This window comes from Rousettus aegyptiacus, unplaced genomic scaffold, assembly GCF_014176215.1.
Source record: "Rousettus aegyptiacus isolate mRouAeg1 unplaced genomic scaffold, mRouAeg1.p scaffold_m13_p_9, whole genome shotgun sequence".
Lineage (NCBI taxonomy): Eukaryota > Metazoa > Chordata > Mammalia > Chiroptera > Pteropodidae > Rousettus > Rousettus aegyptiacus.
The window spans coordinates 45,460,775-45,476,226 of NW_023416312.1; the positions used below are offsets into that span (position 1 = coordinate 45,460,775).

General features: G+C 31.3%; 1 protein-coding gene across 2 annotated transcripts in view; it reads right to left on the reverse strand.

Moving 5' to 3' along the window:
• Positions 1-1,437: 1,437 nt before the first annotated feature.
• POF1B (POF1B actin binding protein) overlaps positions 1,438-15,452 on the reverse strand; it is an 80,741-nt gene continuing 66,726 nt past the window's right edge. The window contains exons 14-17 of one of the 2 annotated variants that reach the window (XM_016121869.2): positions 14,682-14,810; positions 13,764-13,846; positions 6,714-6,828; positions 1,438-4,241 (exon numbers count right to left, since the gene is read on the reverse strand). In XM_016121869.2, coding sequence (XP_015977355.1) covers positions 4,236-4,241; positions 6,714-6,828; positions 13,764-13,846; positions 14,682-14,810 — 333 coding nt within the window. In that variant the 3' untranslated portion in view covers positions 1,438-4,235. Of the gene's footprint in view, positions 4,242-6,689; positions 6,829-13,763; positions 13,847-14,681; positions 14,811-15,452 lie in introns of those variants that run through there. The other variant, XM_016121859.2, reaches the window with a different exon arrangement.

Sequence of the window (15,452 nt, forward strand, 5' to 3'; positions counted from 1 at the left end):
ATTTTGTGGAGATGAATTTGTCTGATTATTACTTCTAAATGGCCTATACCATGATGGAGAGGAAAGGGTTTGGAATTGTTACTCAGGTATGGCTCTCAAATTCAATTCATGTGTCATACAGGACAACCATTGGTTTGAACCTTGAACTTGCCTTAAAGATATGTGTGATAGATATATGACAGGTAACTTTTGTTGCAGAAAACTTTCAGACATAATATAAAAATAGAATATAATAAGTCCATATATATAGCCATCACTCAACTTCAATCATCACTTCATGACCAATTTTGTTTCCTTTATATTTTTTCTCACTTCTTGTACCAACATACTTTTGGTTGGTTTATTTTGAAGTCCCCTTCTCTCGTGGGTTTAATTTGTAAATCCCAGACATCATTTTAAAAATTTTTGAAAGAATACATAGCAAAATTCTTTATTAAATATGGCTACTTCCAGAAAAAAATGACTAACCTCACATAAAAGCAGAGGAACAAAAGAATACTGTTCAGATCTTTCTTTTTCCCTTAGTTGTGAGAATCAAGAAAGCCTGGGTAGACTTGAAATTCTATACAATAAGGTTTTTAGGACTAAGTCTTCATTTAGAGAAAACGCAGAACAAGATTGATACCCTAGAATATCATTGGACTAGAGAATGTTCCCAACTTTGTTCAGCTCCACCCTATCCTTCCAAAATAATCAGCTTGTAAACTTGATACTGATTAAGGAAGGTCTCTTAGAACCTTAGCTCCTAGGTAAGAACTCACTAGTGTTATTTGCAATCTAGAGGCCCTGCAGAAGAAATTGTGACACTCATAGGCTCAAGGATGTAGCACTAGAGTCCCCAAATGAAAAACATTTCCACCAGCTTTGTGCTAGTTTCTGTGTCTTTCTGTGAACATTACCCAAGTAACTATTTCAAAGGGAACTCTGCTCCATTTGTAAATTTGAACCAATTGGCAACACTGAAACTATCTCATTTAACCCATAATATAAGTCCCCGTCACCTCCTATCTGACTCCAAAACCTTGTCATCCTAGACCTCAACACCATCTACTCACTGTACCATGGCTGGCTGATTTGTTATATCTTGGCACACATGAGCTAGGAGTGTTCAACATTGATTGTGTTAGCAAACAAACTATTGAGTCACACAATTATATATTGCAAATGCTATACTTTAACATAAAGGGTCTCTGCAACATAAACTTTAATAACAAAAAAAAATTATTTTAATGTAATGGGATGGGAAACTAAACATAAAGACCCTGGACTCAAGAACATCTCATCTACAAGAGACCAATCCAAGATTACCAAGACCTCCTGGCTATCATGTAATTATGTCATAACAATTCCAGTATTCCTTTGTAGACTCAAAGAGGTATGTCTTATTTTTATACTAAATATTAAACGTTTTATTAAAGCAAATTTTATTAGTCTTTTATTTTGTAAAAATTTACTATTTTATCCTAAGATGAGCATGAAATACTTCGCAGTTTTTTATTGGACAAAAAGTACTATGGAAATCCAGTAAATTTAGTAATATTGTGTGGTTGGGGGAGTGGTACCTTATCAGGAAATCTTTTCCCAGTTTATTATTTACTTTCAAAAGAATTACATCTACATGTCATCTTTGTAGATTATAATAATGGGAAAGAAGTAAGAACGGCTTTTTCTTAAGGTAATCTAAATTGGATGATGAGATGAAATTTTTTGAGCTTTATTTTGTTCTTTTTGTACTGTTTGTGTTAAGAAAAAGTATTACAGTTAAAGCACCATTACACAGATGGGAAGAATGCTTTATGGAATAACATTTGACACAAGTGAGTTATGGGACTTAGAAGACTAGGTTTGTAAGCAAAGAAATTCTCATTTAAAAAAAAAAAAAAAAAAAAAAAAAACCTCCATCAACCAAAGGTCCAAGTATGTTAGTTAAAGTGTTGTCTTTAGTAGTCCACATCAGGACTTTTTTTTTTTTAATTAGAGGGGTGCTTGTGAGCTCTAACAAACATACACATGACAGTAACTTTCTGACAAATGTACAGCTAAGCCATAAAAGTCCATCATGCATGTTTCTTACTAGTACTTCCACAGAAACTATACAAATATTTCACATATTTTATTTAGACACTTAGATCATTTTGCATTTCATTGCACAGTCTCCCATTTTATTCAACATCTAAAGCGAAACATTCCAGAATAGAAATTAGATAAATAGGCATTCCTCACCTGACAACATCTTTGCAATTTTCAGAGATAAGCTATGTGAAACTTGTGTGAGGAAAAAAATCCTAGTATTTTTATTTATCTTAGTAACAAATTGGAAAAGAAATACATACATTTAAATTTGTTAAATATAATAAGTACCTTGTATGACAACCCCACTCACTCAGTGATGTGCTGACTTATTACCCGCCCCAAGTTTTGAATTATTGTTTTGGATTGTTATTTTTATTTAAGAGTATTTGGGGAAAATCATACTTGTTTTAATTTTCAAACAGTTATGGTGGTAATTTTCTATTTTGCTACTTAAAACTTCCATTTACATCATATAATAAGTAGATAGTATGGCATAGTTTTGTTAGTTATATGTATGAGTAGTTAGCAGAGGAGAAACGTCCCTGTTCCCACACCAGGGGAAAAATCTAAGGACTGTATAGTTTATGAAGAATATTAACATTTTCTATCACAAAATATTGATAAAGTTGGAATTGTATCAATCCACATTATAGAGCTTGACATTTTAGTAAAAGCATTCACATAATAAGGCTTTTAGCTTCATATCAAGGCCTATTTGAAAATTGAGTATTAAAAACATTTTTCTAATTTATGGTTTGATTTAGTACCTCATCTGTTCCTATTTCTTAGTATAATGAATAATTATTAGAGTATAATTATAAAGCATGACAGAATTCTATACAGATACTTGCAGAGATATTCCAGTGCAATACCTTATTCACATGTAACCCAAATATATTCGTTGCCTTAATCTATACTTTGTGAAATGCGAACATTGTTTTTTTTTTAAATTTTTTAAAAATTTATTGGGGTGATGTTGGTTAATGAAATTATATAGATTTCAAGTGCACAATTCAATTATACATCTTTTGTATATTGCATGTATATTCATGACCCAAACTCAAATCTCCCTCCATTACCATATATTTGACTCCTTTTACCCTTATCTATTTCCCCCCTTCCCTCCGTTTGCATGAACATTTTAATTTTTGCTAATTCTTAACTTTAAGAAAAAGATTGAATTTAAGAAATGTTATTCTTATCTACTAATGTATTTAGAAAATACTTTGTCTACTTTATAAGGTTATTAGAACCCAATTAATCAACCAACTTCTAGGTACATTAAATAGTCTACTATAAAATCTTTCTCCCAAGTAGAATACAGATATCGAGAATTTGTTGCCATTTTTATTTCTTAAGCTTTCATGTAGTATGTCACTGTTACATTTTGTATATCCCTATAAAAAAAAGTCCAACTTCCTTCTACCCACTAATATAATATAGTGTTATATGTTTTTAAGGAAGTGGGTGGGCTTATTTTGGGATGTTATGCTTTGAAACAAAAGATTTGCCAAGCCACTGATATGCACTTAGAACCATAATAGCACAATGTGCAATTTAGTGGATTTGGCTATTTAAAAAGAAAGTACCCCACTTCCGTACTAAATTAAGTTAACAATCACCTTTGATTTAGTTGTCTCTGAGAGGTATAAATAATATGTGAAGAAGCATCCCTTTTAATCACAAGTTTCAATGTGAGAAAAGCAAATATACATTGTAATACCATGCACTAGCTAAACTTTAAATCAGTAGTCTTTCGCCTCTTTTTTTTGGTAATAAACTATCTATTCTTGTACCTGAATCACATATCTAATACAGGGAAAATCTTCTAAAAGAATAACATATAAAATCTCTGCCCCAACAGATTAATACAGTATCTAGGAAGCTCCCTATTGGGAAAAAAAAATTGAATTATGTCCTACATTATCTGCAATTGAAATTTAAATAAGCAATGTGTTGCTATATTGAATATACGAATGTGATAGAACGGATTCAGGCCTCACAAATGGCTGGAGAAACTGTCATCTGCATAACAAATTCATTCCATTAGATTTGCTGGTAGTTGCATGGTTCAAATTTTGATTGGTCTTTAGTTATGGAAAAGATAATAAAGTACTAATGCAGATAAACACACACACACAAAAACCAAGTTGGAGATTCATTCATGGCTAGAAAAGAAAAAAAAAAGTTAGTTTATATCTGGCTCATAATTTAAGACATTGTTATTGTATGTACACAGTTTTGAAAATTATTTAAATTGATAGATATAAAACCAAAGGAAATGTACTCACTTTTGCAGTACTCTTTTATATATGTATATTCAATGAAATAATAGTTTGTCTGAGTTTAGTCATGTAGATGTTTTCAAATGACTTTAAACAGTAGGGTAGGAGTACTCAGATTTCCTCCTTGGTGTCATATTTAGAGGTTAAATATGTCCAAGCATCTCTAATTGTTAATAAATATAGACCTTTCATCTGAACTTACTTAAATATATTATGAACTTGTTATCAGTATCTAGTCCTTTAAGATATCAAGTTTTATCTTTATTGGTGTACATTTATAAGGAAGAGAGAGGTAATACTACTACTATTCTGTAGATCCTTTACTCTGAGGATCATGTGGTTAGTAGCAGCAACTGCTTCTCAGTTTTAAATTTCAGCATGAATTAATCTCTGAGTGACTAATTATAAATCCTACCCTGACTTTCAGCTGCTCATCTGGTCCCTGGACCATCAAGTATCATTTATCAGTTAATATTTAGTAATAAGTAATTCTCATCTAATCCATGACCTAAGAAATACAACATATGTCAAAGCTTCAAATATTTTTATTTTGTGTTTACTAAATGTTGACTGATTTTGTTGATGACAGAGAACCACATCTACAAGATCGATGGCTTGATTGTAGATAGAGAAGGGCTTCAAAGCTAAAAAAAACCTTTCTGAATTCTTTTGTTTACTTAAACATGAGTTTGTTCAACCAAAAGCGTTTTTAAAGTGAGTTATTTAATAGATATTTCATTTTATTAACTATACATCTGCAGTAATTTGTTAACTATATATCTGTAGTATTAACTATAAATCTGTAATTTTAAAGTTTCTTCAAAAGGTTCTGCAGAATGATTGACATTTGTGTATTGCTAATCATGGTATATTTAAGCATTTTAAGACTTTTTGAAGTATAAGAAACATGTAGAAAAATGCACATATAAGTGTGCAACTAAATGATTTTTCTAAAACTGAGCACATGCACCATCAACCAAATCAAGAAACACCGTGTTATTAGTACCCAAGTAGTCTTCCTTATGTTCCTTTCCAATAAGCACAACCCTAAAGGATAACCACTTCCTCACTTTAATAACCATAGATTTCATTTTACCTGCTTTTATTACCTAATCATTTTTTTAACAAAACAAAGGCTGTAATTTTCATGGTGGTAAAGTTAGTCAGACTGTGTTGTTTTAGAATGGGAATTCTCAACCTCTTTTCTGTCCATTGCACCTGAGGGATATCATACATTACCATCACTATCAATGGCTTACTGTTACAATCCCTTGGCAGTAATATGGGATATATAGTTAAGGAGGAAAAGAACCTCAAGGCCATTCTGTTGTATTAGCCAGGATTTTCAAACTCAGCACTATTAACATTTTTGGCTAAATAATTCTTTGTTGTTGGTGACTGTCCTACACATCGTAGGATTATTTAAAAGCATCCCTGGCCTTTCCCCACCAGATGACAATAGTACCAGACCCCCAGTTGTGAAAACCAAGACTGTCTCCAAATTTTGCTAAATATCTCCTAGGGGGGAAAATTGCCCCTAGTAGAGAACCATTGTGCTAGGGAAAATACATCCCCTATTTTATGTTCACTACTTTAAGGGTTAATAGCTCAGTAAGTACAAGTTTTGGGAAAGTAGCTTTCAGTCCTTTATAAGAAGAGGGTTTTAGTACTCAACCCCTCTAGCAATGTATTGGAATGCCTAGAAAGATGCTAAGTTTGTATCATCTGGTCATCTTAGAAAATGTCATAGAAGGTAGACATTAGAGTACATGACCTTTAAAGTACTCTTCATTAACCTAACTCAAAGGATTTAAAGCTAGAGAATCATACAGTCTAGTGAGAAATAAAAACACATCTCTCTTTCAAATTCCTAAAAATTTATAATCTAAAATAATAAGTAACACATACAAGATTTAAAGACAAATTCTATTAAAACATGCTGTTTCTCTATCCTCCTTTCCCCTTCATAATTGACTATGACTTTTTTTACCTGCGTTAGGAAAGTTTTTTTGAAAATTTGAATAGAATGGTTCAATAACTCCTGAGATATGCAAGGAAATAAAATTAGTATATTACCAATGTTAATTATCTTCCTCTTTGGGGTAAAATTTATCTAATTTATTACAGTTCAGATAATCGATTATAATAGCCCATGAAGGAATCATTTCAAAGTTTCTAAATTCCTACTATTAAGAGAAATATGGAAAAGTCTTAAGAGAAAAAAAAAACTCTAGGATTTTAGTTCATTCTGATATTTTACCACAATTTTTGAAAGCTTTTGAAAGCTGTATGCTGTATATATATATATATATATATATAGTCATAATAGGATTAGAAGTGTCCACGTGAACTTACACAAGTCCATTTGTCTTCTGTTTTCTCAATCATAATAGTCTGTGTGTCACTACCTGGTGGTATATATTCATAATCATCATACAGGAGACCTAGGATTGGATATTGTGTCCTGTATCTATACAGAAAAAAAGAAAATTAGTTTACAAACTACACAAGAAAATAATTTTCATTCCTTTTTAGCCACTTCTAGTTTGATTCCCCTTATTAAATTTATTTGGCTCTGCATGGCTTACAACTTGTTCTAAAAAGAAAAAAAGAAAATCTCTTAATGGACAAAGATTTACCATTATTTTCAAAAGAGTAAGAAGGAGATACTTCTGTTTCTGGAAATTATTGACCATGGGCATCACAAAATAATGATCACAAAGAGAGGAAGCAAATGACATGAGCCCTCTAAATGCCTAGCTCACTGCCTTGCAATTTACTTGGTCACAGGATAGGGAAAGGTAAGCCAAACAGAGTCTAGCACTCTCATCAAGTTCAGGTGACAGAATTTCAACTAAAGGTATGCCAAGGCAGCCAGAATTTGTGGAGCAGAATACCAGAGAGGAGAGAGCTACATAGATAGAAAGAGGTCAAGAGACCTCTAGAGGGTTCCCCACAAGTCTTGGGTGAATGCTGATTAGTGTAGGCATGTGAAAAAGTTACTGAAGTTGGGGAAAGAACCGCTGAAAAAGAACAGTTTAGAAATCCGTGGAGCTTAATGATGGGAATAGTTTGTGTTCTACTAACCAGAGTGGAAAGAACCCCTAGTACAGTAGACATAAGGCAGATACTACAGAAGAGTATTGGCCTTAGTAGTAGGATGACATTAGTCCTAGACTGCAGTTTAACAGAGTTTGAAAGAAAAACTTGAAAGTATTAAACTGTTTCCAAGTAACAACTTCATCTCAGAACAAAACCCCAAAATACTTAGAGTAATAACAAAAAAATCCAGAACTCATGTATGTAAAATTACAATATATGGCATTCAATAAAAAATGAGTAAGCATGCAATGAAGAAGGAATATATGAGTAATAATGCAGAGAAACATATTAGTAGAAACAGATCAAGAAGTGACAGATAAAATAAACAAGCAAGCAAAGGTATATCTATTAGAAATATAAATAATACAAAATGTGTATTCAAGAAGTTAGAAGAAATCATGAATGGGATGAGGGGAACAATGGAGGATACAAAAATCTACATTGGACTTCTACAGATGAAAATTACAGTATATGGGATTAACAACATATAGTCACTGCAGAAGAAAATAGTACTCAATTTGAAGACATCAAGAGAAATTATCCAAAATAAAACAAGAGAAAAAAAGACTGAAAAACTAGAGTATGAGTTAGTTATGGAAAATATACATATATGTAACTGAAGTCCTACAGGATTTGCAGAAGACAAAAATAATTGAAGAAATAATGATCACGTTGTTTCCAAAGTTGATGAAAACTATAAACACACAGATCCAAGAAGCTCAGTGAACCTCAAGGAAAAGAATGATGAAGAAAAACAGAGATAAATAATCTTACAAACAGCCAGGGAAAAAGAACATTACTCAAAGAGGGAAAAAAATCATAAGATCAATAGGAAACTTCTTATCAGACACAGTGAATATCAGAAGACAGTGGTATGATAACTTTAAAATACTAAAGGAAAAAAAAACATCAACTTACTATTCTATATGCAGCAAAAATAACTTTGAATAATGAAGGCAAAATAACATGGGTTTCACACATTAAAAACCAAGAGAAGTCTTCATCAGCAAAGCAGCATGACAAAAAATGTTAAAGAAAGTTCTTCAGGCAGTGGGAAAATAATGTCAGATGGAAATTTGGAGCTAAGCAAAGAATGAATTACACCAGAAAAGATAAATATGTGGGCAGACTTAAAACTGTTTTTCTTATTGTTAATATTTCTTTAAAAATAATTAACCATTGAAAGGAAAAATTATACTGTATCTGGGGGTTTATAATATATGTAAAAGTAAATATATATGGCAAAAATAGAAAAAAGATTATGAAAGGGAAATGGAAGTATACTATCATAATGTTTGTATGCTACATGTGATGAGGTACAATAATATCATTTGGAGGTAGACTGTGATAAGATAAAGAATACTTTAAGCCTTTTCAATCATAAAAAAAGAAATATACCTAATAGGCCAATAAAATAGATAAAATGCAATAATGAAGAAATGATTAATCCAAAAGTAAAAAAGAAAAGAGGGAAAGTGGGCCAAAACAATATGGGACAAATAGAAAACAAATTGCAAGATAATAAACTTAAATTCAAAAATAGATAAACACATTAAATATAAATGGTCTAAACACTCCAATTAAAAGGCAAATATTGCTATATTGGATAAAAACACAAGATTCAACTATGTATATTATTTATTAAAAACTTCTAAAGTAAACAAATAGAATAAACTAAAAGAATAGAAACATAATTATCATGCAATCTGTAATCAAAAGAAAGCCAGAGTATTACAATAATATCAAATGAAGTAACCTTCAGAACAGGAATTATTAGTAGATATAAAGGGTAATTTAATAATGATAAATGTGTCAACTCATCCACAAGATGTAACAGTCCTTAATTTTATTCATCAATAGAACCTAACAATTCTAAATATTGATGAACCTCCTAGCATAAATTCATAATACATGAAGCAGAAACTAATAGAAATGAGAGATAAACAGATTCACAATAAGAGTTGGAGATTTTGGCATGCCTTCTAAAATAATTGATATTAGAAGTAAACAAAATCAGTAAAGACATAGAAGCTATGAACAACACTATTAACTAAATTGAGTTAAATGACATTTATAAAATGATCTACCCATCAACCATAATTTACACATTGTTTTCAATGGCACATGAAACATATACCAAGAAAGTTTGTATTCTGAGGTACAAAACAAGTCTCGATGAATTTAAAATGATTATAATGAATGCAAAGTATGTTCTCTGATGAAAATGGAATAAATTAGGAATCAATAACAGAAAGATATCTAGAAAATTCCCAAAGATTTGGAAACTGATAAATACAATTCTGAATAGCCAATGGATCAAAAAGAGAAATTAGAAAATATTTTGAAGTGAATGCAAATGAAAATGCAACTTAATCAAAATTAGAGGATACAGTTAAAGCAGTGCTTAAGTAGAAACTTATAGCATTAAATGCTTATATTAGAAATGATCTAAAATCTACATTTCTACATTAGAAACTAGAAAAGAGAAAAGTGGAATATAAACATAAGAAAGAAAATAAAGAGAAGAAATCAAAATTAGAAAACAGAAAAACAGAGGAAAAAATTAAAACAAAACCTGATTCTTCAAGAATATTACTAAAGCTGATTATCAAAGAAAGACATATGCAATTTACCAATACTGAGAAAGAGAAGTTATCACCTCACACCTGTTAGAATGACTATTATCAAGATGAAAAAATAAAAATTATTTGCAAGGATGTGCTCTATCGATGAAATAGTAAGTTGGTACAGCCACTATGGAAAACAGTCTGGAGTTTCCTCAAAAAATTAAATAAAACTATGTGGAAACCAATATAACCAATATAATATTGTATACCAACTCTACATAAATAAAAATATTTTAGTCTATGGCCACCTTGAACAAACCCGATCCCGTCTGATCTTGGAAGCTAGGCAGGGTCGGGCCTGGTTAGTACTTGGATGGGAGACCACCTAGGAAGGCCAGATGCTATAGGTGTAAAAAATAAAAAAATAAAGGATTGTAAGCTGACAAGGTCCTTGCAATCTGTGAGGTCAACCAAAGGTTGCCTCGCCTAAAAAATAAAAATAAAAAAATAAAAAAATAAATTTTAAATAAAACTACCATATTATCCAGCAATTAATGTTTTATACACACATACACACATGTACAAACACAGACACACACATATTGGATTAGACAGCTATAAAAATGAAGTCCTACCATTTGTGACGACATGGATGGACCTTAAGGGCATCATGCAAAGTGAAATAAATCAGAGAAAGACAAATCCCATATGATCTCACATATTTGTGGAATCAAAAAAAATTAAACTCATAGATACAGAAAACAGATTGGTGGTTGCCAGAAGTGCAGGGCGAGGAGGGTGGAAGGTGAGTAAAATGGGTGAAGATGGTCAAAAGGTACAAACTTCCAGTTATAAAATAAATAAGTGCTGGTGATGTAATGCACAGCACAGTGACTATAGTTAAAAATATTGTACTGTGTATTTGAAAGTTGTTAAAAGAGCAGATCTTAAAATTTCTTACACGAGAAAAAAATTTTGTAACTGCGTGGTGGTGGATGGTAACTAGACTTATTGTGATGATCATTTTGCAGTATATACACATAACAAATAGTGTTGTACACCTGAAACTAATATAATGTTTTATGTCAATCATATCTCAATACATTTTTTAAAAGAGAGATCCTTTGTCTTAAAACCAAAAGTAAAAGACTTTGTCTTGAAAACATAATAAATATTATGACAATTTCATGCCAAAACACTCAACAACTTAGACAACATACGTAAATTCCTTGAGGGACACAATTACAAGACAGGAATATCTACTCTTACCACTTCTCTTTCACAATACTAGAGGTTCTAGGACAATTCGATATGAAAATGAAATAAAATGCATTAAGATTAGAAATGTATAACTCAAACTATATTTGCAACTGGTATGATCTTGTATATAGAAAGTTTTAGGGAATCCAATCAAACTATTAGAATTAATAAATGAGTTCAGCAAGGTTAAAAATATACCATCAATATACAAAAATCAATTTTAATCATATATACTTGCAATGAACAATGTGAAAACGAAATTAAGAAAATAAGTGTAAGATTACAATGAAGACTAGAAAATAGTTTTAAGAAATTAAAGAAGATCTGAATGAGAAAGGATCCCATGCTTATGGGTCAGAAGATTTAATATTGTTAACATGACAATCAATACTACCTGAAGTTTTCTATATATTCAATTAAATTCTTATAGGAATCCTGATGGATTTTTTTTACAAAAATAAACAAGATTATCCTAAAATTCAAGTGGAAAAAAGCAAAGGACCAAAAATAGCTAAAGCAATCTTGAAAAGAGCAGTTTGAAGACTCACATTCCTGATTTCAAAACTTAAATAAAAAGCTATAGTAATCAAGATATTGTCATACTGGCATAAAGACAAGTAACTAAATCAATGGAGTAAAACAGTCTACTTCGGAGTCTACAAATGTGCCCTTCCATGTATGATCGTTTTATTATCAATGATAATACCAGGTCAATTCAATGAGGGAAAGAATAGTATATTCTACAAATGGTGCTGGAACAACTAGATATTCCTATGCACCAGAATGAACTTGGACCTCTATTTCATACTATATAAAAAATTAACTCAAATGCATCATAGATCTAAATGTAGTAGGTAAAACCGTCAAACTCTTAGAAGGAAATATAGGTGTAAATCTTCATGATCCTGGATTAGGCAATGGTTTTTACATAGGATACCAAAAGTACAAGTGAGAAAAGAAAAAATGAATGAATTGGACTTCCTCAAAATTTTAAACTTGTGCTGCAAATAATACTATCAAGATAGTGAAAATACAACTCATGGAATGGAAAAATATATTTGCAAATCATATACCTCTGATAAGGGACTTGTATCCAGAATATATAAATATCTCTTGCCATTCAACAATAATAAAACAAATAATCCCATTTTAAAATGGAGGAAGAATTTAAATAGCCATTCTCCAAAGAAGTACGAGTGGCCAATAAGCACATGAAAATATACAAAACATTAATTACTAGAGAGATACAAATTAAAACCACAGTGAGGTACTATTTCCCACCTCTTAGGTTGGTTATAATCCAAGAGATGGATAATAAGTATTGAGGAGGATGGGAGAGAAATTAGAACCCTCATGCACTACTGGTGGGAATGTAAAATGGTGCAGCTACTTTGTAAAAACAGTTTAGCAGTTCCTCAAAAAGTTAAACCCAGAGTTACTATGAAACCCAGCATTTCCACTATTAGGTGTATACTTGAAAAGAATGAGAATATATGTCCACACAAGTGTGTCTATAGATATTTACAGTAGCATTATTCATAATAGTCAAAAATTAAAAATAGCCCAAATGTCCATAAATTGATAAATAAAATGTTGTATATCCATAAAATAGAGTGTTATTTAGTAGCAAAAAGCAATGAAGTACTGACACATGCTAAATCATGGATGAATCTTGAAACATTATGCAAAGTGAAAGAATCTAGTCATAAAGGACTACATTTTGTATCATTCCATTTACACAGAATATCTAAAATAAGGCTTTTGCTGAAACTATTCATAGTCACTTTCTATTTGTTTTTTACTAAACTGCTACGATGCATGCTGTGGCCATATTGCTACTATGATAGGAGATCCTGCCTAAGAATGACATCTGTACAGGAAAGAGCACAGCCAAAAGAAAGAGAAAGATTTCTGAAGACATTCAAGCACATGAATCCATCTAGGCACCAAGTAATTCCAATTAAATGAATTAACTAACTCCCAGTTTAAGCTAGGTTTCTGGCATGTGCAACTAAAACAGTCCTGACTAATATGGTTTGTTAAACAACCAATTATTTGCTTTTCACTTCCATTGTATTTAATATGTTGTAAATAGAGGAAAGATGTACTACAGAATTTTATTGACCATAATAGCTATATATTTTTGTGCATATTCATTCTTTAGTAAAATTAGTGGCCTGCAGAAAACACCAAATTCTGTCTAGGAGGATGATCATAGATGATAATAGATAGGTAGATAGATAATAGATGATGATAGATGATAGATGATAGATAGATAGATAGATAGATAGATAGATAGATAGATAGATAGATGATAGATAGATGATAGATAGATGATAGATAGGTAGAGATAGATAGACAGGCAGATAGAGAGACACAGAGATATATAGATATAAATTATACTGCTATACCTTGGATTATAATGCTATAACTAAGAACCAAAGCCATATTCAAATTTCACTCAAAAATACATTACTTTTTAGTGGTAATTGTAGTCCTTCCACCACTGGAGGGTTGGTTATGAGATGAATATATCTCTTGTCTCAACTTCGAGAGTTCCTTACAAACAAATGACAGTATAATCATTCAAAAATAGTATAAATAAGTAAGAAGTATGTTCAATCTTTTAACAAGGTTACTAAGAATAATTACTTGTTTTTCTTCCTTTTTAAGCTTGAGGTAAAAATGTTCTGATCTCACTTGTTGAATCCCATATATTCTTGATTCATGGTACCTAATAAGTTACATAATGTGCTTGTGCAGGAATCCACTAGCTGGTATAGAATTTCTATATGTGCGGAATAACATGAGATTGAATGGACTTGGTTCGCGAGATGATATGAAAGTTTTTGTCTTAAAAAGCTTGAAAAGTATAGCCATAGAAGAAAAGTAATGAAATTTTAATATGGATGCCAGTATTGTTTCCTAACAGAAAGCTTATCACTCAGCATTATTACAAGTATCATTTGTTCAATAACAGCAATAGAATATAAGCTACCTTTTTTGGTAATTCCTTGCTTTGGTGCCTGTTTTATAACAGATCCTGGGCTACATGCTACAGATATAGAGAGGGCTATAACATAGTCCCTTGTTGAAGCAGCTAATAATCTAGTAAGGAGCTCACAGTCTTATTGGGAGTTTCACTGATAATGATATATAAAAGCAATATCTCAAAAACATTAAATACACAAAAGCACTTATTTTTTGCTTTAATTCTTGCTTTAATTTGAATTATTGCTCTTGAAATATGCATCTTTTACCTCTTCACGCTCACATTCTACTTCATGAATAAAGTGAGTCTTGGAAACGTGCCCTCCTCTAACTCATAAGAAATATTTATCCTACAGGACTGAGTCATATTGTTCCTCTCTGCCCTTACCCCTTCCTTTATTACCTCTGACTGACGCTTTATAAGGGAATCCTTCTCTTCCAGCAAGCTTGTCAGTTCATGAAGCTTGAATTGGAAGTCACTGCAACTTCCTTCTCTTCTTGAAACATCTTTTTGGTACTGATTTAATTGAGTCTAAGGATTTAAAAAGAAAAAAAAGAATTTTTATAATTCTTATTTACAAAACAGGTAACTGAGTTCCAGAAAGGTTAAGTGACATAAAGTCATACAGCTAATCATGAAATGAAGAGCAAAATACCAATAGTTATAAACATTTATAGAGTTTTATAAGTGTAAAATATAAATTAAAATGCCAATTGGAAATTTCTCATTTTTTTTAAAGGTGCCTTTACTATTTAGGGGTAGGCATTGTCTAAGTAACAATCCTAGGCCACAAGAATGAAAATAGAGACAAGAAAACAGGCTCCTTAGATTCCTTTAAATATTAATGAAGGAAAACTAAATAATAATAATAACTAATATCATATTATGATTTGCAATTCTCAAAATATTCTTCCCGCATGACTTATCTCAGTCCTCACATCAACCCTGTGAAATAAGTATTATTATAATAATTACATGCAAAAGAGGTAAATGAGATCGAGGTTAAATAACACAGTCATATATCTAATAAGAAACATAGCTGCAAACCTAAGACAAGTCTTATGACGCCAAATCCTGTCCATTTTCTTCTTTATTACATTATGTGCATTAAAGTGTTATTAGTAACATTGGGATAAACAAGAAAACAGTGGAGGAAATCAGCTAGAAAAATTA